This window comes from Leptinotarsa decemlineata, unplaced genomic scaffold (assembly GCF_025532065.1).
Source record: "Leptinotarsa decemlineata unplaced genomic scaffold, Ldec_3_MD MMD2_tig00004307_RagTag_RagTag, whole genome shotgun sequence".
NCBI lineage: Eukaryota > Metazoa > Arthropoda > Insecta > Coleoptera > Chrysomelidae > Leptinotarsa > Leptinotarsa decemlineata.
In genome coordinates this window covers 4940137-4966994 of record NW_027412606.1, presented here as the reverse complement: position 1 = coordinate 4966994, position 26858 = coordinate 4940137, and the positions used below count along the sequence as shown (strand labels likewise).

Genomic DNA, 26858 nt, shown 5'->3' with positions numbered 1-26858 from the left:
TATACGCGATTTTCATAGTAATCGTTTAGAACGTTATCGGTGTTCATATTCTACAAATATATTGATAAGGCATTTTCAGGAAAATTTCATCAAATAGTTCTGACTAACTGATAAACCCAGATAATCTTCATCGTGTCTTTTTATATCAGATATTTAGTGCTATACAACTAGATTTTTCGTTAGTTCAAGTGAATCAGAAATACTCTTGAAAAACAATGAAAATAATATCGAATATTTTTCTAACATGTTTGTTGTATATCAATATTCAAGATGGTGAGTAGATATTAAATTTGAAAATGATATCGATATTGATTTTTGAGTATCAGGTATTCAAAGGGGTGCAAAACTAACCAAATTGAACATGTAGCTTATAGAGATGTATACAAGTAATTTATTATATTATGACTGGTAGAATATTAAGTATACCGGGTGTTTCCTAACTACGGTACGAAACTTCAGAAGGTGATTCTTTGTGTCGTTTTGAGAAAAAAAGTGTCTATGAACATATGTCCAAAGTTGCTTCATTTCGGAGATACAAGGGGATTTAAAATAAAAAAAAAACTATATTTATAAAATATCATAATTATCCTCGAACCAATTTGGTTGAAATTCGCTACAGTTATTTGAAGTAATAGGGCACTCATTTAGCGCAAACTAGATTGAAATTATTAGGTCCAGTGGCGTCTCAGTGGGCGCAACATACAACAATATTGAGAAAATAAAGAACGCCACTGACTTTTTTGTAGTTCTTTTTTATTCATTTAGATTAAGCAACTGAATGTACAACTTTATTGTCGCTTGTGTTTCTTCATATCAAACTTCGTTTTCGAGAAAAAAAATCACTTCTAAAAAGTATCCATGGACAACATAAAATAAAAACCATAAGTAAATAATGAACAATTTCAACCTTTAAGAAAATTATCAAAATGTCCACCTTCAGATAAAATACATGACTGTAATCGATTTGTCATTGATTGTCTGACACGGTCAAAAATACCTGGAGTATTCCTTATGACATTGCAATAGTCAATTAAATTGTCAATTATTCGATTCCCCAAGTCATTCACATCTAGCAAAGGGGTTTTATGAACAAGAGCCTCTAGAAGACCCCATAAATAGAAATGTATAGGTAGGATTCATATCAGGACTGCGAGCTGGCTAAATTTGAGGTACTGCACGTCCAATCCATCGATTAGGGTAGGTGTCCTCGCCTTAAAAATAATAATAATAATGAGTTTATTCACCATAAATACCGGCACTTCTTCTAAAAATGGGTAAATGATCTAGCAAAAAGTCCGTGTAGGATTCACCTGTTGCCGGTAGAAAAAATGGGCCATTTAGGTAGTCACCAATCATTCCTACCCAAACGTTCAACGGAAATTGTTGCTGAAAATGACTTTCTTTTACTATTTGTGCCATCGTATGAATCAACCACCTGTGAAACAATCTTGGATGAAAATCCCGAGGCAGTAGATCTTGGACTCGCTGTATGTGATATGGGTGTGAAGATTTCTTTTCAGAACTGTCTATACGGTTTTTGGGCTGATTTCCAGTTGCAGTGCAATCTTCCTGGTTCCTATTTCAAGGATCTTCTTCTATCGCATCAAATTTAGCTTCTTCTAGTTCAGACGTTGTTACAGTTTCTGGTCTTCCATCTTGAATGTAGCGTTCTGAATGTTTTGGCACATATAATTACTCTGTTGAGATATATGTCCTGTTAAATTATCTGTGCTTCTTCCTCTTGCTAATGTGTAAATGAAGTGCATGTCAGCCATTTCAGCATTGAAAACTTATTCATGATGGAATCACTGCTAACTGACAACTCTGACTCTTACTGATATGACAACATTATCACTGTCAACTGGTCTCCAAAGCAGGTGTTCATCATATGCAAAGTAACTTCAATTTTTTTCTTGAAAACGAAGCTAGATATCAAGAAATCACAAGCAACAAAACATTTGTGTTTTTAGTTGATTATTCTGAAAAAATCAAAAACTACAAGTCAGTGGCGTTCTTTTATTTCCCAATATTGTTGGCTTTGATGCCCACTGAGACTCCACTGGACCTAATGATTTCAATACAGTTATGGTTGAATAAGTGCATTATTACTTCAAATTACTGTAAAAAATTTCAACCAAATCGGTATAAGGATATTTATGATATTTCATTAACACCGATTTTTTTAAACTTCAACGCCCTGTATCTCATTATTGAAGCAACCCCGAACATATGTTCATAAAAACTTTTTTCCTAAAACGACCGATGGAATCACTCTCTGAAGTTTCGTACCGTAGTTAGGAAACACCCTATATAACTGTGAAATTTGATAAACCATCACTATTCATAACAATTGTGGATTTTTATCTTCATTTTTTGTACACATCATATTTGAAAAACATGTAATAGATTATTTGTAGCCCACGATATCGTTGGCGTGGAATTCGTGTTTGGGATTTTTTTTCAGATTTTGTAACACTTAAGTGAAGTATCAGATGAATCAAATGAACAATATTTTCATTCATTGAAAACGCTTCTCCACCACCAGAACAAAAAACTGTGTTCGTTTCGTTAACCAAGTTACCACCATCATTAGTATCATCTTCTGATGATGACTAACTGTGAACGAATGACGTACTTCTTAAAATGACATAACTTGTTTAATTATGATTTGACCAAAATACATGAAAACCGCACCCTAATCGGTTATATCGTTTTTTATATTACATTTTATATTATCAAATCAAACATTCTTTAAAACATTGTTTTTGATTCTATTTAATCGATAAGGAGCGTCGATGTTAGTCCTGCTCAAATATCTCCCATATACAGACAGCGATCAGTTACCCTTTTATCATTTGTATTGTTGATTGATTCGTATTATAATTTCTTTTCTGATGTTATTCTTCGTCAGTCTATGGATGTAACTTACATAAAAGTTCATTTCTAGAATTAATCATATCTGAAACATTCAACTTCGACAAACGGAAAACATCTCGTCCCGTCCCGTCCCGTCCCGTCCCGTCCCGTCCCGTCCCGTCCCGTCCCGTCCCGTCCCGTCCCGTCCCGTCCCGTCCCGTCCCGTCCCGTCCCGTCCCGTCCCGTCCCGTCCCGTCCCGTCCCGTCCCGTCCCGTCCCGTCCCGTCCCGTCCGTCCCGTCCCGTCCCGTCCCGTCCGTCCCGTCCCGTCCCGTCCCGTCTCGTCCTTCCCGTCCCGTCATGTCCCGTCCCGTCCCGTCCCGTCCCGTCCCATCCCATCCCATCCCATCCCATACCTTGGTGTGGTAATATCAACTTTTACAAATTGCACATATAGAAAAAATAGACGTTTTTAATTAATACTGACAGACCATTTTACTTTACCTAAGATCATTTATATAGTTAATAATGTCAAGTATGGATGTTCTCAAACTTTAGCAACTATGTAACTCATGTAACAGTAAGAACTAGAGCAGTCAATAATTTGATATATACTGAAAAAAAATTAAATAAATTCTCTACATTGAATAATAGTTCTTATAACATCTGTATCTTTTCTTATACAAGCATTTACTCAACTTGTAACTACTTCTTTTGGTTTTCTCTATGAGTTTTAAATTTCATTTATGGTAATTATATATGTATATATATATATATATATATATATATATATATATATATATATATATATATATATATATATATATAAGAGTTGTCATTACTTTCAGTATCAGCCATTCACTGCTACAGTTGAAATAAATTTGAAAAGAGTTCCTTTCATCAACTGTTCTAATTATTCAATTCATTTCAACCAGTGCATGACCTATTCAACCAATCGTAAGTATTTTTTTTTAAATTGATCAGTCTGATTGCATTTAGATTTCATATTCCTCATCTACCGAAATACTTCAATAATTGTCAATTTGAATTGAAAGCCGTATATTTTTAGGTGATATTAGCTTCTACTTCCACTTCTCCATCTTTATTAAAAAAAATTGGAAAACTTCCGAAGGCACCAAAATAATAATTGAGTTCAAAATAAACTTTTGTTCCATCTTTAAGGAACAATAGGCCAACTAAATCCCTGCTGCTTAGAAAGATGATCTACAAGGGTTTCAACTAGATTACTGTTGTATCTTTTACATATGAAGCATTTTCATATAACTTAATATCAAATTTTTTTTCCTTATTATGCTCTAAAGCGATTATAATTTGCATGATTCTAGAGACGATGATACCTTTCCTCATTTGTACTATTGCATTGCAGTGCATTTCTTTAATGTCCCCCCTTTTATTTTTTGAATGAGTCAATACAAAAAATTGAAATTTGGCATAATGAAGTTAATGCATGAATACTTTATTTTGAAGTAAAATTGACACATGAAACTTTCAAGATGGCGACTGGACGCCATTTGGGAAAAAAATTAAATGGAAAGGGGAGTCTTGTGACATTGTGGCACATCATTTTGAAGCTCCTGACGAATACTTCACAACCCTAGAATATGAAGTCAATATCTTCAACTACTACAAAATGGCGGAACTTTTAATAATTACCTGAATACATTGACATTTAACTACAAAATATTAGGTAATGAGCTTGATGTCGGTTCAGAAGATGCCCGAAATGATTGCCTTGAACTTCTTGACATATGAACATCCTATCCGATATTTCACGCCGAACAGTAACACAGTAACGTCAATATCTCTACAAATATTTATTATTCTCTTCCGTATATCCAATATTGAAGCAGGTTCAGTTTCGTACACCTTTTGCTTCAAATAGCCCCATAAAAAAGTTCAAAGGTGTCAAATCTGGTGAGCGGGCTGGCCATTCTGTAGGTAGGTAGGTGGGTAGGTCTGAAGTGAGTGGGTCTATTCGACCCTCTACCGCAACCCATAAGGGTTTATCGTGGCTCACACCTATTCACACTTGGCCAAATAAACCCTGCTTCTCAACGAAACCGATTAGTTTATATGGTGAGTGGTCTTTCAGGTCAGATGGTGAGAATACGGATCTGCCGAACTCAAATAACCTGTCACGTATAGTCAGTGGGCATACTTGAAGACTGGCTATAAATCAAATCATCTAAAAGAACAATTCGTTCAGGCCAGTCTCAAACCCTACACAGTAGGTTAATGGACTGACACCTATCAGAAAACAAGTACTCCCCTGGCGACAAACCTGTTGTTTGTTGTAGTCTTCAGCTTAGTTCGAGAAATGATACTCTGACGGAATTCGATTTTCAATTATCGGAAATCATCGACTTTATGTTGATGATATACACTACCTTGCACTGACGAGTGGCCAATCAGCCCGAAACCGGTCTGCAAGTGTGTTCCAATAATTGGAAATCTATTGCGGCGGTTGTATCGCCAACAGCATATGCAGGAATAACTTCAGTGAAGAATCCTGCACTGACACCTGTCGGATATAATCCAACGCCCTTCGTGGTATTAGCCCAGGGGAGTAGTTGTTTTCTGATAGGTGTCAGTCCATTAACCTACTGTGTAGGGTGTTGAGACTGGCCTGAACGAATTGTTCTTTTAGATGATCAAATAACCTGATTCTGTCTCCAGCGGGGTAGACACAAAGTATATGCTCTGCAGTTTCATTATTTTCCAGACAGAGGCGACACACACTGTCTTCCGACAGTCCAAGTCTCTGCATGTGATGATTTAAATCACAGTGACATGTAAGGAGGCCTGTTAGACATCGTAGTTCATTCCTACTGTAGTCCAACAACTATTTGGAATCAAGCTTCGAAGGGTGAATAAACTCCTTGGAGAGAGCCAATCCTGGAAGATTCTGCCAGAAGTCCATAACTCTTCTTGCCATCTAGGTGTTCAGTGTTTGTTTGGCAAAGCCCAAAGCGATGCCATTGACAAGTTCTGGTCCAATGAAGCCGCTTGCAGCACACCCTCTTTTGCAAGCGAGTCAGCAGCTTCATTGCCTTCCAGGCCAGTATGACCAGGAATCCAGACCAGAGAGAATCTGTTCAGTCTTCCTACCGAGGAAAGTCTTTTTTGGCAGTTTGCTACCATTTCAGACGTTGCTCGGTGGGAGCCAAGAGCTTCCAACGCAGCTTGACTGTCCGAGAATATTTTTATTGACTTGTGTGTGAGGTTGGATTTATCCAATCTCTCCGCACACAATTCAATAGCGTAAATTTCCGCTTGAAATACAGTCGCATAAGTTCCTAGACAGGTAGATAACTCTGTCCTGGGTCTGCGACTGAAAACTCTACCTGCTCTTAATATTTCCTTCTCCCGCAGGATCCAGTCCTCTCTACTCGGGAATAGTACTTTATAAGGCAGTTCGTAGTTGACAGTTGGAGGCATAAAGTGAGAGGTCATTTCCAGAATGCTGTGACTTCCAATGTCAACCAACAATCTGTTGCACTCTGCATTGACTGCATTGAATTTATTTGTGCAATTGGCAATGTGCACAAGTCTGTATGCAGTCCATCTAGCCTCCCTTTCCAGAAACATGTGGAGAGGAGGTAGATCTAGAAGGATCTGGCCGCTGACGGTGTGTTACTGATGGCACCACTGATAGCCAGACAAGTCTGTCTCTGTAAGCCAGAGAGCTTCGCTTGGGCCGTTTTCTGTAAAGCCTTCGGCCACCAAGCAATTGTACCATACGTGATCATTGGTCTGACAATCATCACATAAATCCAATGGATTTGTTTGGGACCTAAACCCCAAGTTTCCCCACAAATCCTTCGACATGTCCATAGAGACAGTCTGGCTTTGTGTAAAACTTTTTCCAAGGGAGCGTTCCAGGTGAGTCTTTTATCAAGGACAATGCCAAGATATTTCACCTCCGTTCCAAATGGAATGACCACACCATTGAGGGAAAGTGGCGTTAGATCGTCCAATTTCCTTCTCTTGGTGAAGGGGATTAACACAGTTTTGCTGGGATTGACAGACATCTGCTCCCTCAGACACCAACTGTGAACAACGTCCAACGCCCTTTGGAGGATATTATAAGCTACCCTTCCCGACGGGGACCTTGGCAGGATTACAAGTTCATCTGCATAAGCTTGCAGATCAACTTTTCTTCTGTCGAGGGCATCAAGCAGACTATCCACCAAGAGCGACCACAGAAGGGGAGATAGTGCCCCACCTTGAGGTCAGCCCCTGGTGACCCTGAACCTAATAGCCTCGCCTTGAAGAGTCGTAGTTGCAGTTCTGTTTACTAGCATGGCATAGATCCAGCTAGTTATGGTCGATTCTATACCCTTTCTAGCCAGAGACAATCCTATAGATTTAGGTAGTGCATTGTAAAATGCTCCTTCAATATCAAGAAATACAGCAACCGCAATCTCCTTGTTGTCAAGGGATTGGGAGATTTTCTCAACGAGGTTGTTTAATGCTGAATCTGTCGATTTTCCGGTTCGATAAGCATACTGGTGGTTATTCAGTGGGGATGCATATAATGCTACCCTTCTGATATGACCGTCCAACATCCTCTCAAGTCGTTTCAGCAGGAAGGATGTAAGGCTGATTGGTGGTACCGATTTGGGGTGTGGGTCTCTCCGGCCCACTTTAGGTATAGATACCACCCTTGCTGCCAACCAACTGGGTGGTATATAGTTCCACGCCACACTAGCTCTATACAATTTTGTGAGAATAGGTAAAATTATTTCCAGTCCGTTTTGAAGAAGAGCTGGAAATATATCATCCTCTCCGGGAGATTTAAAGGGCTGAAAAGGCTTGATGGCCCATTCAACTGCCGGTGCTGTGATAACCTTTTTTGCGACATCCCAGTCGTTATTTTTTGGGCGTTTAGCGCCCTCGAAGATGGGCGGTCTGTTGTTTTCAAGAGTCAGATTTCCAGGAAAGTGGTTTTCTATCAAAAGCTCTAACGTTTCTTTACTAGAGGTCGTAAGTGTTCCATCAGGTCGTTTAAGCGACCCAATTTCAGCAGACGGCCCTCTAAAGAGAATCTTATGAATTCTTACGCTGCGATGTAAATCAGAGATACTCTCACTGAACTTCCTTCAAGACTCCCGTTTTGCCTTTCTAATTTCCTTGTTGTATGACATTAGAGTGGTTTTATAAAACTCCCACTTACATGACTCCTTAGCTCGATTGAATAGTGGTCTTTTATTCTCAAGGCTTTTGTTCCACCAAGAACAGTTGCGGTTATCTCTTTTGACCCTCAGTGAACAGTTCTCATGATAGGATGAGATCACTGCTTCGCGAAATTGCGTCGCTACTGTACCCATATCATTACATCTGTGAATAGTACTGAATCTGTCCTCAAAGTACGATTGGAGGGAGTTTTTATCTCCCCTCCAGTCAGTAGATTTTGAGTCATGATATTCCACTGCTGGTCTTAGACCTGTTTCAATATTGAAAAGAATATATCTATGGTCTGAACAAGAAGGTTCAGTAGAATGGTGTATCTTGTTGCTCAATGAATGTGAGCTGATAGTTAAATCTAATACCTCTTGTCTATTACTGGTGACAAAAGTTGGATCCGAGCCCTCATTATATACAGACAGCCCCTTCCCAAGTATATAATCAAAGAGTAACTCACCCCTACGGTTTATATTCGTGCTGCCCCACGCTGTAGGGTATGAATTGGTGTCACGTCCCATTAGGTACTATTTGAAGTTTGTTCCTTTTGCTATAGTCGATAAGTCGTCTAACAGCAAGAGGAGGTACAGTATCCGAATCTCCCGGAAAGTAGGCGGAGCAGGCGATAAAATTCGTCTTACCCTTCTTGCCCGATAGGGAAATTTGGATGGCTACCACGTCTTGGGTGCAGAAGTGCTGTAAGTAAAAAATGGTTAATACCTTTCCTGATGACCAGACATGCTCTGGGTTTCACTCCAGGGCACGCTAATACCTCACCAGGAATATTGCTCAGTCCGGTTTCTTGGCCTGTATTTCCTGTCCATGGTTCCTGCAGGGAGGCAAGGTCGATTATTCATCCTTGAAGTTTTTTCCAAGGACGTATGAAGCGGCCTTGGCATCTTGTAAGTTTGCCTGCAAACACTTGAAGATAACAAGTGTTGCCGCAAACTTTAAAACTCCTCGACCCTAGGAGGGACAAGATAGGGGGTCCTTAAGGACACCTCCACTCTCCTCTCCCGGGATCGAGGGATGTGCAGGCTCAGATGATGAAGTGAAGACACCTGCTGTCTCTGAGTTGCCTGCTGATTTTTTGGATCTCTTTGACGAGACGATTTTCGTCTTCGTTTTCAGAGAGCCACATCCAACCTTTTTTCCCAGTTTACTCAACGAGACGTTGGCCGTCTTCGTCTCCTGAGAAACACCTGTTTTCCCGGCCTTTGGCTGGGTGTGAGCTGGTGGTTTACCCCTATGTTTCGGTGGAGATTTGGTTGAACTCCTCCCCATAGGTGGATTTCCACTCGACCCCGCCTTATTTACTCTAACGGGTGCACTAGTGTGACTCGTTTGAGTAGTTTCCTGCTGGGAGGGTGCCGGGTTTTAGGGCGAACGGGTTTTAGGGCAGGTTTAATACCTGCCCAAAACCAAAATGTGGTCTGAAACCCGTTCTCGCCAGCACGGCCATGGATCCATCGTCAACAGCGAAGGTCCATGTTTGACCAGGGCTTGACTTTTCCTTTTGGAGGATCGTCCACTCCAAGGTTGACAGACCATGGTTCATTTTCCTCAATCTAGTGAGAACCTGTTCGGAGGTCAGTCTATGATTGCCTCCGTCAGGTAAGTAAGCAACACAGATGTGTGGCTTCGGAAGTTGGTCCCCTGTGACGCATTTCAGGGAAGCACCCTCCCACGGTTGCACCCCGCATGCCAGTTGGCACTAATCTGATCCTCATAGACTACCTGTAACCATCCAGGCTGAAAGACGCAGCTCTGGAATTGAACCTGCGGCCCACCGTCTGGAATAACCTCCACAGCCGACAAAATAGCCCCCTGAAGAGATTCCAGCTGGTTGGCCGTTAATGAGGTTGTCGGATTATCAAGTTGCAAGATTCCCACACGTGATTCTGTCATTCCCGTATCCAGCGGGGCTACGTGGAAGCAGGCATCCGATGGCCGGTTTGCTCAACCCCCACATCCTACGCCAAAGCACTTGCCGAAAACAGCATGCCCAGTAGTTCAGGCCCAAGGACAGCCAACCCGCCACTCTGTAGGACCTAGACGTCCAATTCAATGACCGGGAAAAGTAGTATCCAAATATTTTTTTACTTATCTGTCCATATCGAATTCATTAGGATTCGCTTCGACGATTTCAGTGATGAGAGAGTCAACAGTAGTTTCCAGCATATTCAAATACAGTTCCCTTGTTGAAATTTGATCAATAAATTGAGGTCCTACAATATGGTTTCCCAATATTCCTGCCCAAACGTTAATTTTTTCTCGATATTAGTTATGTGATTCCCGGAAAACGTGAGGGTTGATATCACTTCAATAACGGCAATTTTGTCTGTGAACATGCCGTTTGAAAAAAATGTACATTCGTAACTGAAACAAATATTGTGGAGATAGGTAGGATGCCTTGCAATGGTTTCCGTCAAGATTTCGCAGAATTCTGTTTTTCGATCAGGGTCATCTTCAGTTAATTGGGGTACCATTTTAATTTTGTATGGATGATACCTTTTCCTTTTCAAAAGTTCCCACACAGTAGAAGGCGACACCTCACAAACATTCGCAATAAGTAGACTGTTCAGGATTTACTACCATCTCACCACTCACCATCTCACCACTTGCTGTTTTTTCGGAATGGAAGAATAAAAAAAATTTAAGATTCCACCCAGAAAAATTATCTTGCAAAACAAAATACCGCCCTTGATCGACCGTCAAGAGAACCTCCTCAAAATGTAAGCAGACTTACTTCCCGAAAAAACTTTCGCACCACTCTAAGACCGCTGCCTCCAGGCGAAGAGCTCCCCGAACTCTCTGTATTTTTCCTTCCAAAAAGCCAGGACGGATTCATCGTCCCCCTGTTCCTCAAACCATTCTTTGTAACAGAGGTCACCAAAAAAAAAAAACATTTTTCGCTGAGTTGACAAAACTTTCAATGCTGGGATATTGACAGGCCCATATTTACATCTTGAGCTACGTGACAAATATATCTGACCGTGCATCTTTTCAAACTACGCCGATGAATAGTGTTTATATAAACACTCTCGATCCCTCGGCCATAATCTTACGTTGTATGAGAGACAGATCCGGCGCTTGAAAAAATCTGAATTGAAGAAATATGTCTCTTTCCGAAATTAGAATATATATTACCACCATACATTGCTTTCGCTTGGTATTACACTGACGCGGCACCCACTTTCAACAGAGGTTTCGCATACCCAAACATTCATAAACGATATATCTACGTTCCTTTGATATCTTCAGAGCTTCAGCTATCTTGATCAACTTTACTTTGCAGTAATCCAAATTTATTTTATGAACTTTTTTTATGTTTTCGTCGGTAACAGACTCTTTGGAACGTTCACTGCTCATAAGGCCAAGCCTTGACTTCAATAGTATTTTTTCCCAAAATGCAATGCTTCAATAACACACGAAAGGTTAGGATAAACTGGATTTAATATTAGTAGCGCCATATGTGTATTAGCCTACGAAGTTTTCAGCAACTGACGTGATGTTGCTCACTGAAATTTTTGACATAACAATTCTGAATCATTCAATGACAATTTGAATTTTCAGGTACAATAGCAAGAGGTTGTGCAGACCCAAATTTCTGTTCATCTGTTATAAAAACAGGATTCTCCTCCTGTTCAACCTGCAACAAGAATTATTGTAATCACCAGGAAGTTTCTTCAAGAATATCCACTGGTCTTGTAATTAGTATCTGTCTTATTCTAACTTTGATATCTCTTTAGAAAACCTGTATCTTTTCGTCAATTATTCGAATAAAATTTTCAGAGATGTGGTATGAACGATAGTTGTTTATTATAAGAGACAATGAAGAAATGCTTTATCGACGAGTGGAATAGTTCAGTCCACAAGCGACGTAGTCACGAATGGAATCACTTTCATGAATCGATAAAGCCTTTCATCGTTGGCTATACTGGTAAGATTTTTTTTTGTCTACAGATTACAAGCAGAACATTGGCTTGGTGTATACAACACCAGCGATGCAATAACCTTCAGCCAGATCTTTTGCAATACATTCAATTACCACTTCGACATATGTTTTCCAAGAATAACTGTGAAAGAAAAAACTCTTTCTGCAGAACACATCTTGAGTTCAAATCAGCAACTGAAACACATAAAAAATGAAATGGAAATTCTCAATACTATGATAAAATCAGGAAGAATTCATATTGATGAAATTGAGACATATAACAAAAAGTTTGAAAAAGAATAAACATGAATATGAAGATCTTGTATAACACAGAAGGATGACAATAAATAATGAAATTAGGGAATCTAAGAACAATCTTAAAACGTGCTGGAAACATATAAACAATATCACACGCAAGAAATTACAGAGTCGTGTGAATATATGCCTTCTCCGACTGATCTCAATAATCACTTTGCGACACGAACTGACAGGATGCTAGATCAAACTAAAGAGAAAAAGACATTCACTGAATTCCTCTTGCAATCAAATATTAGTGTGCAGACTTCTTTTACATTCTACCCAGCAAAAGAAAGTGAAGTAGTTGAAATACTGAAGAAACTAAAGAATTCTTCCGCATCGGATATTTATAAACGTACTACAAAGATATATACAGAAAATATTGAGTTTCTTGTTAGCCCAATTCCTCATATCATGAACACCATTCTGTGTGATATTTTTTCATAATAGGTATATCAACATAAAAATTAACTGAGAAGCTAATTTATTCCAGAATAAGTGATTTTCCTGAGGAGAACCCTTTTTTTCAGCAGCAGTGAGAATATTTGTTGAGTTTGAAGCCGATGGGTTTGAAACCACAACTCCCTCTCTGGCTGTTGCCGTTGACCTTCGTAAAGCGTTTGACTTAATTCTACTATACTAATTGATAAGTTCAAATTCAAACGATATAAAAGCTGAACTGGATTCAACTCTGAGTGAGTCCGCTCCTTTGTTTACACTAGTAAAAAATTGGGTAGCAGAATTTGAACGAGACGGTACGAACTGCCAAGATGAGCATCGCATAGTCGATCAAATGAGGTGACGACTCCAGAAACGGTGAAGAAAATCCACGAAGCGGTACTGAATGATAGTCGACCGAAAGTTCACGAGCTGGAAGACTTAGTAGGCATTTCAAAGACTGCGGTACATCGTACATTCTCTGATAATTTGGACAGCAGAAAGCTGTGTGCAAAATGGGTGCCGCGTTTACTCACACTCGAGCAAAAACAGTGTCGTGAAGATGTTTCAATAGTGTTTAGCGAAATTTCACAGCAACAAAGCAGAATTTTTGCTTCGTTTAATAACCGTGGATGAAACATGGGTCCATCACTTTACACCCGAGACAAAAGAACAATCAACACAATGGACTCAGAAGGGAGAACCGGCTTCAAAGAAGGCGAAAACTGTTTCATCTGCAGGCAAGGTCATTGCATCGGTTTTTTGGGATGCGCCTGGGATAATTTTCATTGACTATCTTTGAAAAGGTTGAACTATCAACGGCAAAATCGGGGAAGAAATCCAGCAAAAACGGCCGCAGTTGACTAAGAAACAGTGTTGTTTCATCAAGATCATGCACCAGCTCATAAATCCTTTATCGCAATAACCAAAATTAATGAATTAAAGTTTGAATAGCTACCTCATGCACCCTGCCCGCCAGAGTTACTCCCCTCGGATTAATTTCTGTTCCCTAACTCGTGAAAATGGTTCAGTGGTCAAAGATTTTCCAGTATCTCTTGTGGCGTACAAGAAGGGGCACGCTACTTCCTCGCCACGTGTTCATCCTCAACAATGCGGAATGATGTTGACTCCAACATACAATTTTGCGAATAAGTTGTTGTAATAATAAGATTGTTGTAAAAAAAGTGCCCAAGACCAGGCCTGGCAGAAAATTGCTGATAAAAAACACCAAATCCAACATATCTTCATCATCTTCGTCACTGCTTGAGAAAGCCATGTTGTAGTCCAGAAAACCAACAAGTTACTGACGTCCTTTCTCGCCAGTGTCCCGCCCTTCTGTCTGCATTGGATACGCCACACTTCCGCCACGTCCGTGCCAGCCTCGTCTCTGCCAGACGTCCGTTCTGTGTGAATTAGGCCTTAATTGGAATTAATATGTGAACCAAAAATTTCAAAGAAATTTGTTTGTTCGAATGAATATTGAATAGAATTTATAACTGTTGCTCATGAATCAATAAAAAAAATAGAATACATTTAAAGAAAAATGCATATAACAATGTTTACGTGAGCATTGGAGGAGGGGGGTAAGAGCTTTGCTTACTTTTGCTGACAAGGGGAATGGGGGGTAAATAATTGTAATAAATATGCTTACGTATAACCGGAACGGCCCCTTACACTTATGACCGATTCCTAAAATTGAAGAATAATTAAGGGACAAACTTTTACTACTTTTCAATTATATTCTCATTTCTACTAATTACATTTTGAATTAAAAATTTTGAGAACATCTTTTCAAAAAAAAAATTTCTTCAAAAAGTCGGCAGAGGAAATATAAAAACAAAAATATATGGACAAGCTTGTCTCAATGCTTCAGCATATCAAAGCGATGTCAATGAAGACAGAATCTTTGACTCCGAAATAATGGAGGACATAAGGACAAATGTCGTTGAAGACGATAGAAAAAGGACTTTGAAATACTACAGCGATGAAAAAGAAAGAGAAGATAATAAAAATTGTAGTTCTTGTAATTTTTATTCAATTTTTTTAATTTACACAATCATTAATGTATGGAATATTTGTCAATAACAACAATGATTAAGAATTTTTTTTATTATAAATTGAATTTATTGGAGCCTCTGGAGACACCTTACATTTTGTTTTATAAGAGAGAGGACATTGTTGGATCAAGATCTTCAGATGATGTGGTGCTGCAGGTTTTTCCGAGTTTTCCTGCAGCTGAAAAAGCAAATGCGCCACTGGAAACAATGAAGTCGCCCCGGAGCGCCAATTAATTTTTATTGTTGTTTCTATTTAATTGTTATCGTTGTTTTATAATTAATTATTTGAATAAATTAGAATTGAAATATAATTTAAGTATTTTCCTCAACAATTCGATAGCTATACGGGCAGTTAAGTGTTATTAATTGAAACAATACTTATATTTTGGTTGATTTCCGGGTTTTGCCGTGGTCTTCTTTGGTTACAATCTCCAAACGTTTCAACTGCAAATGCGGCAGTCATCTTCAGTGGCGTATTTAAAATAGTATTCTTGACGTAGCAACTGAAAACAGTTCGACATACGTCAAGAAGACTACTTCGACCACGCCACTGAAGATGACTGCCACAGTTGTAGTTGAAACTTTTTTAGATTGTAATCAAAGAAGACCACGGCAAAACTCGGAAACCAACCAACAACAACTGTGAAAGCCTACATTCCTATATTAATTGATAAGTGAAATTAATATTGAATATAATGTGATAGGTGATAAGAAAGGAAAATCAATAATAATTATATATTCATCAGTAAATGATAAAATTTAAATGGCGTGTTTTTGACCGGAATTACCGGTTGACCTTAAATGTTGCTCTAACTACGCGCTTTCCGCCCTCTATCTCGAAAACGATTCAAAGTACAAAAACATTTTTGGAACAAAAGTTGTAGGGCATTCAATCTTTTACGATTCTGGTGAATGCAAATAGCGAAAAACCCATAGGAAACGAGATATTTGCAAAAATGTGCAAAAAATCGATTATTGTGACCTTTGCCCTTAGATTTTAATAGTCGGGTACACTCTACCATTTGTAGATTTAGAGACGAATTTGAGGATGTCAAAATATAAGTTTATACGAGTTTATAGCTGGGTATCCTTGGTGAACTTCCAAGATGACTGGATTATATTCATTGCCGGTGTGATCAAATTTTAACCCTTAAACTATCTTTGGTAATTCATTATAGGGACCGTTCTCAACTAAATTATCAATTCTCCCAAGTAAAACTTGTTAATGCCTTTGTCTGCTTTCACATTGGAAACATCTCTCTCCTTTAATTTTTCGACAATACTTCTATTTTTCTTTTGCTCATTACCATTAGTTTTCCTTGAAAAGTCATTAGAAATTTGTTTCTCGCAAGTCTCCCTGGGGACTCAAACCAAATTTCAAACCCTTATTCAACAGATCAGGTTTCTCTTCATCAAAAGGCTAACTCTAAATATTCTCATCAATGTTGATAAGTTCTTTCGACTTTTTGTTCGTTTCTTAATGAATTTTGATTCAATGACGCCAACTTGGTTGGTGCTTTTATCATTAGTATGTCTATTCAGCTATTGAAATATGATTGAAAATTTATTAAAACTTATCTAATTTTTTTGCAATGGACATTTTAACAAAAACAGTCGATTGTAACAACTTACCCCTAATTTGGGGCTAGTTGTTACATCTTCGGGGCACGATGTTATGGTAGAGAAATAAACAGAATCATCAATGATAAATCATTTTTATTATTATTTCAACACGTTAGGAACAAAAGAGATCACTTTGAATAGTCTTCTAACATTTAGGGTAACGTGGGTAATTATAATATCTATATCGTAATTTTTAAAGATTTTTAAATAGAACAGTAACATAAGTTTGGCAGGAGTTTTTTTAAATCTTATATAAAAAAACAGAAACTTCGTCTGCAAATAACCACTTGTAGTGAATTATTTATACTTATTATTTTGTGATATCGATGACTCATTTATTTTGTGGAAATTCATCTTCAATTAGATATAGGAATAAAAATACTTTGTCTAATTTCCACTTACTTAATGTAATGTAATAGCAATACATACCTTTTAGTTATTTCAATAAACTTTCAGCATACTAAAATAGGTACTATTCTAACATCTTCAAGGCACTCATATTATAGAAAAATATATAGTTAATATAGGTAGGTAACATATTAATATTAAAGTAATCTTCATCAGAATTGCAATGAATGCAAATGAATGAGTGGAAGTTTCCCGTTACACACTTTACATGGGCCCACATTTTACATTCTAAACATTGTACCCAATCTTAATCTTTATAGGTGCTGTAATTTACGGTACACACTAAATAAAACTATTCATCAGTATCAAAATCTGAATCGAAAACCAAAATTTTTTTCTTCAACTTATCTTTTCAGTCTTCCCTCATTTTCGAGGACTTTCCTTTACCTTTTCCTTTGCCGTTTCCTTCACTTTTGCCTTTTTCTTTATTTTTGTTACACGTTTTTTTGTCTTGGCCAGTTTTTCTTCATACGCTTCTTTTAATGAGTCTTTTTCAGGTATATCGGTTAGCACAGCGGATTTGCGTTTAAGACAACTATGGATGGATTATTTTCGAGCTCCTGCCTTGGGGAAGGGAATTAAAGGTAGATATATTATGAACCTTCAAAGATAAACATTTTGAGAAAATAAAAAATATAGACATCAGGAATAAAAAAATTCGTAAAAGATTTTTTTACTAACTTGGTTGAAATCGAGACACATGCACACAACCTAGCAACTTGGCGCTTGGCGGGTCACTGATTGTTTTTATGTGATGCTCGATATTTTAAGAAAAAAATGTCTAATCATGTTCACCAAAGAGTTTATAGTCTCGGTAAAAAAGGCGCGTAAATTCTTACCTGTTACCCCTGTAACATGCCTCTCGCTTCCCTACTCTAATTTGCTTGATATTGATCATTACTATCAAACTGATAAAAATAATAATCTGTATCTGAAACTCGTGGTATTTTGAATATTATGACTCATTTATAATACTGTTCGAAACCAAATGCGTTAAAACACTCAGTTTCAGAATCATGAAAACAATTACTATCATTTTCGTAATATATTTATTTGCAGATATCCAACATGGTAAGTAGTGAACACTGAATAGATATTTCTTCATTTTTTGTTTTCGCAGCGTTTGCTTAATTTTTTTAAGGACAAAACACAAGCACTATATATTATTGAATAAAGTCCTACTGAGGTTTTTAAATTCTATTTATTTGACAACTCTAGTCAAAATGTTCTATAATACCAAATGATTCCCATTCTGCAAAACCCTAAGCTAATCAACTTTTTTGTTGTAGACAATAATCTTGCTTCAGCTATTTCTTTGTTTATGAAGAAAAGAGAAATGAAACTTTCTATGCTTTTTACCACTTTTATTTGTAACTTACGTTACTGCATTTCTCTTTTCTTCATTATGATTTCCTACCACGTAGTAACGGCTACATCCATCAATTTATTTCTTTGTTGTTAGAAAGTTTTCTATGAACTCTTTAGTATCCGATTGCAGGTTATTCATTCAAAAAATGAAATTGGGATGCATTCGTTCTTTTTCGTATTTGTATTTTTGGGCCTATTTCTAACATGGACTAAGCAAATGAAGATCTCATTTTTACAAAGAATAGTATAAAGCTGTGATTGGGTACATATTAACAATATATTTATTGTTTGTTTGAAGGTGGTTGACAATGTTTCATGGTGTATTTCATTAGTTCGGACTTCCATTGTCTAATATAATATAAATTGATTTGAAAACCCTGAAAAAATCATACGATTTTTTCAGCTTTTATTAATATTTCAATTTTTATTTGTTTGGTTGTTGCTTGTATGTTATTTCTTTGTAATTTCAAATTTTTGTTTGATAAAATTGTTATTTTCGGTTATTCTTAATTCGGTTAATTTTTTATTTGTTTTTTCAGGGTTTTAAAATCAATTTATATTATACAGCGTGACTCACGGTCGATGGTAGGTTAGACGTTTTTGGAAAACGCAAAGCAAGATTTTTCTGAAAATTTCACCTCTCACATTTCCTTACCTGTTCTATCGATCTAAAATATTTTCAGCATTGCGGCGTTGCCACTTCCATCAAAAAGTCCTAGCAACTTTATTTTTTTTAAAGGAACACCCCGTATATTAATACATTTTTAAAATCGCTCTGGTATTTGATTATTTTTTTGTTGATAATGTCCTATACCTATATGTATCTATTTTCGAGATAAAAAATAAATTGTGCTGAATATGGTCCAAAACATAGCCTTAATTGAAATTAAGTACATCAGTACTCTCAATTCATGAAAAGTTGATATTTTGATGATAGTTAGGACAAACTCGAAATATTCAAATAACACCAAGAAATCGACTCCATATCATACAGGGCGTGCTAAAATTACTATTATTTCCATTATGCATAAAAGTAGTCAAAAGTTCATTTTTTCAAATGAAACCCCCTGTATATTACTCAGTAAATTGAAAGATGGTGAAAAATGCTTCTAGATGATATATCATGTCCCTATACCTAAATCGTCAAGTTTTCTCAATAAAGTCGCTTCTTCTAGAAACATTATTTTTTTTTAGAATTTGGATTTAGGTAGCAGTGGAATTATCAAGCTTATAGCAGTTCAGTTACTTTTATAAGTAATTTTCAAAGAGTTATCGACGGTGTTTCGAATCATCTTCCAAAATGAATGCAAATATCGATTATTCAAACGAAGTTCTTATGAAATTTTTTATTATACACATGAACAAAGTGATCAAATCATTGTCAGAACGTGTAAAAAATTCAACCAAATGTATCCTGAATTAACACCAATGAACGAGAGGAAGTTTGTAAGGTTACGAAATAAATTCCTTAATATAGCTCAAAGTTTCCAGGGAACAACTGTACCATAAATCAGTAATTTCTAGGTAAAAAGTAAGATTTTGTGGGCTAAAACATGTGAAAGTACAGACAATAACAGCTAGGATGATTCAAAATAACAAAATTGTAAACAAAATATCACATTTTCACAATAAATGCTGAAAATGTTGTCCATTACATTCTAAACACTTCAAAATGTTTTTTGTACGCGACTTGTGGTTGCTTTTTAAATTTCCTGGGGATACAGATCTTCAATACTCCGCACTATTCGCCGTCGCAATTCTTCTTTGGTAGGCAGTGGAGGAGTATACCCTTTCTTTTAAAACACCTCATAAAAAAGTCAAGTGGCGTGAGATCGGGTGATCTCGGTGGCCAATCCCACGGCCCAAAACGCCTAAACCAACGATCGTCGAAGAGTTCGTTAAGTTTCCTGGAAACTTCCTGGGTGGAATGAGCTGCCGCTCCGTCCAGTTAAAACCACGAATTCCTATATTCCTCTGAAGGCAAATTTTCAAGAAAATCGGTTACAGTCGCCCTTAATATTTGGAGATATCTCTCTGCATTCAGTGTGTCTTCATAAATAAAAAAGCTAATTTCATTGTTCTTCAGAATACAGAAAACATTCAGGTCAAATTTTTGTTGAAAACCCATATTTTTTGTAACATGAGGATTATGATCAGCCCAAAAATGTTTATTCCTTCTATTGAAAATACCATCCCTCGTAAATTTTGATTCGTCGATCTTCCTGTGTATGAATCAAAAGGGATTCACAAAAATGCATTCTACGTTCGAAGTCTTCTTTTTTTAGAGCTTGAACTTTGGTAAATTTATACGGATGCATTCCGTGATTTTTCAAAATTTGTTGTACAAAAATGTATTAATATACGGGGTGCTCCATTTGAAAAATAAAGTTGCTAGGCCTTTTTGATGGAAGTGGCAACGCCGCAATGCTGAAAATTTTAGATCGATAGAACAGGTAAGGAAATGTGAGAGGTGAAATTTTCAGAAAAATCATGCTTTGCGTTTTCCAGAAACGTCTAACCTACCATCGACCATGAGTCACGCTGTATTAGACAGTGGAAGTCAGAACTGATGAAATAATATATTTATTGATACCTGATTTCTCTTATCTGAAGTACACTTCAGTGTAGATACATACACCCAACTTTTAGAAACGCTCGTGACTCAAAGTTACCATGGCAACATCAACAACCTGAAAAGTCAACTTCTATGAACTGAAATAGAAAAAATAGTTCTTCCTATAAAGTTTGTTCTCCAAACATTAGTTATGGAGTTGCAACAAATGTTACTCATAGGAACGCTTCATAAAGTAACATATTTCAGTAACAAGTGTTTTCAATCCGAAGTTTCGAGTCTTCAATTCCTCGTCAGCATGTTTTAACGCATTTTACACCGTGAGTTTATGACTTTATGCCATCGAGAAAGGAAAATCTGCTCTTGTCTTGTACGAGAAATGCGTGTTTTGTTTTTGAAGGTTCAAAAAGTTGCTGATGAGGAATTTATGACAAGCATTTCCAACCTGAAGTATGTCATTAATGATGATAAATTCTTCCATGTGAGTGAAATTATGTCTCAAAACTCATTATATATGTAGCATTCTTATGAATGTTATCTGTTTCAATTCCATAATAGTTTCTTGAAGTACAAACTGAAGAGGAAAAAGTGGTTTTAATGTAATCCAATGTTAATATGAAAGAATTTTGTCTTTCAGTTGTATATGAATGGAATTGTGCATGATCTATTCATTTTCACAAAGAGTTTATTTTGACGTAGATTGTTTATACGTGGAAGTTGCCCAAATTTTTTGTTCGGAGGAGGAGAAGTAGAATTTCAACATTTCAATCAATGACATTACAAGTGTACATTGTAACATTAAATGAAGTATTGAATGTTTGAAAAGCTCATTCAAATATTCAACAATCCTCATTTTTCAACGCAACGCAACGGCTTCACAACGTAATTTCAGAAAAGATATGCGCTTGAATCTTGCTTTGATATCTGATCTTTGATTGATCATAAATTTATAAACATTATTGTTTATAGATTTGACGAGGGCTGTTTAAGTTTTTCTGTAATTTAGAAAATCTCTTGCATGATGTTGTGAAGCTATTACAAAAATACTGCTATTTTGGACGAGCAGAGAAAATTCTAAAAATCAGTGAGATACATTTCTTTATAGAACAAAATTTCGGACATTCGAATTCTAATTTGTATTGTACATTGAAATTCGAACAGAAAAACAGAAACGCCAGCAAATAACGTTGCTGAAGTTCGACGAATGATATGGCCTGTGTAATTTTTAGGACTGGGTAAATTTGAAAATTTTGCAATTGTCAATCCAGGATTTCCAAAACTGCGAATACCAACAGGCTGAATCAAACATTTTCTTTTTTGTAATTCACGATTGCACGACCTATATTTTAGTTATTTTCATTTTTGTAATGGTTATTTTCTCTGAATATTTCATAATCATCATTGTATTCTGTGAATATTACTGGAATTTTATCCCAACAAAATCGTTATTTTTAATACCTCGACACGTGTTTCAATCACTAAATGATCATCTTCAAGGGGAAGTTTAAACTTTCTCTCGAATATGATCACTTGGTGATTGAAACACGTGTTGAGGTGTCAAAAATAACATTTTATGTTGGGATAAAACTCAAGTTATATTCATTACTACACCAAAAGTTTCAAACAGTGCATCAAAAGTATTATATTCTACATTGGTATTCCTATGTATATTATCACCCGTGCTAGAAATCGCACTTTAAAAGATACTGTCTCGTTGGTCCTTAGCTCGCAAAGTTTAGAATTTTGTGGGTGGTAATAACTTTAGCTATTATATCTATATAATTTTCAACTTACATGCCCTGTCTGTAAAATTTTGGAAGAGCCTACATTCATCGATACCATATTTTCAGGAACTATTTTGTTTCAATGTAGATTAAGATTTTCAATTGAAAAAAAGTGTTCCTGAAACTTCATCTCCAAATTAATGACTGAAATATGGGCTAGATGTTCCAATTACACAATAAATGGAACCTAGACGAAAAATGTTTATGGGTTAACGTTTCTGTGGTTATATAAATCAAATATAACGTAAATCCATACATCAGGATATCTTTCTTTAGAATAGATAGTCGGTTATATAACTTGAATACGATTCAAAGCAATTAAAATTATATATTATCAGTTTTTTCAAACTATGTTCAGGTTCTGCTTTACAATGCTACAAATGCAATGTTACAAGAACTGGCACAAAGGATTGCGAAAAGGAGCTAGCTAAAACTCATTCTGTGCGATGCAGTCATCCATCTAATACGTGTATAACCTATGTAACTGGTAGTAAGTATTTTTGAATGGAGTTCATTTGTGTTCTTTTTTTGTTTCGAAAGAGATTATTCGATTTGAAATACACATGAGATCCAAAATACTAAATTTTTCTAATCAATAGAAACTGTTGCATACTCCTATTTTTCTTCACATTAAAAATAATGTTTCGCGGGAATTTCAAATAAAGAAAAAAACACGTCACATTTCCTCGTTATTTTTTCAAATTTTCGCTTTCTTTTGTAAGTGCGGAACATCGTCGAAATGTTGAAGCATTTGTAACAACTGAATCCTTTGTCAGTGGAGTGTTTCTGAATCGAGTTGAAATTAAAGTCTGAGCAACAAGTTGAAAAACGCGAAAAATAGATATAAAGCTACTAAAATATGATCAAAGGCTCTTTCGATTCGGAAGAGATACTCCGGATTTTTGTAAATAACATTGAAACTATGAATATTGAAGGAGTGGAACATAAATTTTTTCAAATAGGAGGAAATTCCTCATAAAAAAGTCCTGACTCCCGGAAATGTACTTCCACTATTAATAATTTTAATTTAACGCTAAAAAAGGGCTCTGCGCGCCTGTTGAATTGAGGTTCATTTCCTTGAGTCGGGATTTTTTCATGGCGGATTTCCTCCTATTTATGAATCACTGTTTCATTACTCAAATATTTATAGTTTAAATGTTATTAACAAAAAACCGAAATACCTCATTTTTCCTCGATTATTTTCTTTATAGCAATCGTATATTTTTACCCACTGTAGAATCCTTCGAATACATTTTTCTAGGGCTCATTCTACGTTATGAGTTATGGGCTCATATAGATACACGCCTACAAGTAGAACCACCATTGCATGTGGCGTTATTTCAAACCGTGTTCAGTTATGTTACAAAATGATTGATATGGCTAAAACTAAAAATCATTTTTGAAGCAAGCTGTCTCATTTCGCAATCAGCCAAATATGTACGATGTTACGTTACGGGTTATTGGCTCATATGGGTACGTGTCTACAAGTCGAACCACTGTTGCATGTGGGTTTATTTCAAACTGTTTTCGGTAACGTTACAAAATTATTGATAAGGGCAAACTGAAAGTTCTTCTTGAAGCGAACCGCGTCATTTCGCAATCAGCCAAACATGTATGACGTCACGTTACAGGTTATTGGCCCATATGGATACGCGTTACGGATACGTTACGGGTTACTGACTCAAATGGGTACGCGTCTTCAAGTCGAGCCACCATTGCATGTGGCGTTATTTCAAAACGTGTTCAGTTACGGTACAGAATGATTGATAAGGCTGAAACTCAAAATTCTTCTGGAAGCAAACCGTGTCATTTCGCAACCAGCCAAACATGTACGATGTTACGTTACGGATTATTGGCTCATATGGGTACGTGTCTACAAGTCGAACCACTGTTGCATGTGGGTTTATTTCAAACTGTTTTCGGTAACGTTACAAAATTATTGATAAGGGCAAACTGAAAGTTCTTCTTGAAGCGAACCGCGTCATTTCGCAATCAGCCAAACATGTATGACGCCACGTTACAGGTTATTGGCCCATATGGATACGCGTTACGGATACGTTACGGGTTATTGACTCAAATGGGTACGCGTCTTCAAGTCGAGCCACCATTGCATGTAGCGTTATTTCAAACCGTCTTCAGTTACGTTACAGAATGATTGATAAAGCTGAAACTCAAAATTCTTCTGGAAGCAAACCGTGTCATTTCGCAACCAGCCAAACATGTAAGATGTTACGTTACGGCTTATTGGCTCATATGGGTACGTGTCTACAAGTCGAACCAATGTTGCATGTGGCTTCATTTCAAACCGTGTTCAGTTACGTTACAAAATTATTGATAAGGGCAAACTGAAAGTTCTTCTTGAAGCGAACCGCGTCATTTCGCAATCAGCCAAACATGTATGATGCCACGTTACAGGTTATTGGCCCATATGGATACGCGTTACGGATACGTTACGGGTTATTGACTCAAATGGGTACGCGTCTTCAAGTCGAGCCACCATTGCATGTGGAGTTATTTCAAACCGTGTTCAGTTACGTTACAGAATGATTGATAAGGCTGAAACTCAAAATTCTTCTGGAAGCAAACCGTGTCATTTCGCAACCAGCCAAACATGTACGATGTTACGTTACGGGTTATTAGCTCATATGGGTACGTGTCTACAAGTCGAACCACCATTGCATGTGACATTATTTCATACCGCGTTCGATGAGGTTACGGAATGATTAATACTGTTAAAATTCAAATTGCTTTTTGCAGCTAACCGTATCCTTTTGCAACGAATCGAACGTGTTAGGTGTACGTTACCGGTCATTAACTCATATGGATACGGGCATTTAGAGTTAAAAAATGTGTAATGATAAATATTCATACCATTTTCTGACACGAAAATCTAAGTGTCATCTGTATATTTCCGAGTACTTTAAATGTAGATAATTTTTGTGAACTTTCCAGTTCCCTAAAAAAATCAATGTCGTTGGTGAAATATAATTATTGTATGTAACACATAACCCCCGAAGTGGATGCGGTGTTCGTGAGATAAAAATATATATATATATATATATATATATATATATATATATATATATATATATATATATATATATATATATATATATATATATAGAATCTCATTCCTAATTTAAGGCTTGTATTTTTCAAAATTCGACCAGAACAACACAGGAAATATATATTCTCATTCTCATTTTCAGTCAGATGATCAAAATTTTCAGTTTTCACTAGGAACAATTATATTCACGTTATAAATTATAATAGATCATTTCAATTATGCTGGAGGTACTGATATTAGGTAATAATTAGATGAATACATAGAGTGAGACTTAACGAAACTTAACGAAATTTGCTTTGAAATAAATTTCCACTATTGTAGCAATGACAAATTATTATATCAATTTCACGATAGAGGTTTTTCTAATACATTTACGTGAGATATTTCAAATTCATGGATGGATCTAAGTTCCTCTATTTTTTAGGTGAACTAATACGAGATTGTGCCACATCCAAGTTCTGCGAGTCTCTAAAACCTATACCTGGAATTGTATTGTGTTTGCAATGCAGCAAGAAGAGTTTATGTAATAACGATACAATACCTTACTAAAAAATATATTTTGTTTCTATTGGGTAAACCCGTATTTTATTTTTGGAATTGAGTCACTGAAGGCAATAAAAAATACATAAATATAGTGATTAGTGTTTTCACAAAAGTATATTTCTTAATGGAAGAATTATCGACCCGTTTTCCGAATTCATTTTGATACCTTTTTCAATCATTCTGGAATATTGTTAATTCATGTTTGATAACTCCATTTATGTTCTCTTCAACCATCTCCCACAATCGCAAACATTTTGATACTTACAGTATGGAAACGCTTGAGAAAGCTATTGTATAGCGAAACACGTGTTCCGGTTTTGTGAAATGCCCATTGAAAATCCCACAATGAAGTGTTATTTGAAAACTTTAAGAATTTATATCAAGTATCGCATCAAGTATCGAACAATTCCATCAGATAAAAAGTTCGTAGGCTAACATAGTTGGCTTCAAAGGCGATGCAACAATTATAGCGGTCATACAATTTATCAGCACCGTTTTAATAATACGATTTGTCTTCAGCCTCAAAATAAGTCTCAGTTTTGAAAAATACCTTGTCATCATCGCTAAATTTCATCCAGTGAGCATTCTCTTGAGATCTGGGAAAAGTCGCTGGAGCCAGATCTGGAAAATACGCTGGATGCGGAAGCAATTAGAAGCTCAATTCATGCAATTTCACCGTCGTTCTTATTGATTTGTGAGGCGGT

General features: G+C 36.6%; 1 protein-coding gene across 3 annotated transcripts; it reads left to right on the top strand.

Moving 5' to 3' along the window:
- Positions 1 to 91: 91 nt before the first annotated feature.
- LOC111511241 (uncharacterized) lies at positions 92 to 26188 on the top strand. 3 transcript variants are annotated; one of them, XM_074178815.1, is made up of 7 exons: positions 114 to 273; positions 3704 to 3812; positions 11637 to 11762; positions 11983 to 12003; positions 17318 to 17404; positions 22903 to 23034; positions 26036 to 26188. In XM_074178815.1, exons 1-7 carry the CDS (start codon positions 271 to 273, stop codon positions 26158 to 26160), a joined length of 603 nt encoding a protein of 200 aa, XP_074034916.1. In that variant the 5' UTR covers positions 114 to 270; the 3' UTR covers positions 26161 to 26188. The 3 variants fall into 3 exon arrangements, with proteins under 3 accessions (XP_074034917.1, XP_074034916.1, XP_074034918.1); XM_074178816.1 differs by lacking the exon at positions 3704 to 3812 and having other exon boundaries at positions 92 to 273; XM_074178817.1 differs by lacking the exon at positions 17318 to 17404.
- Positions 26189 to 26858: the final 670 nt, after the last annotated feature.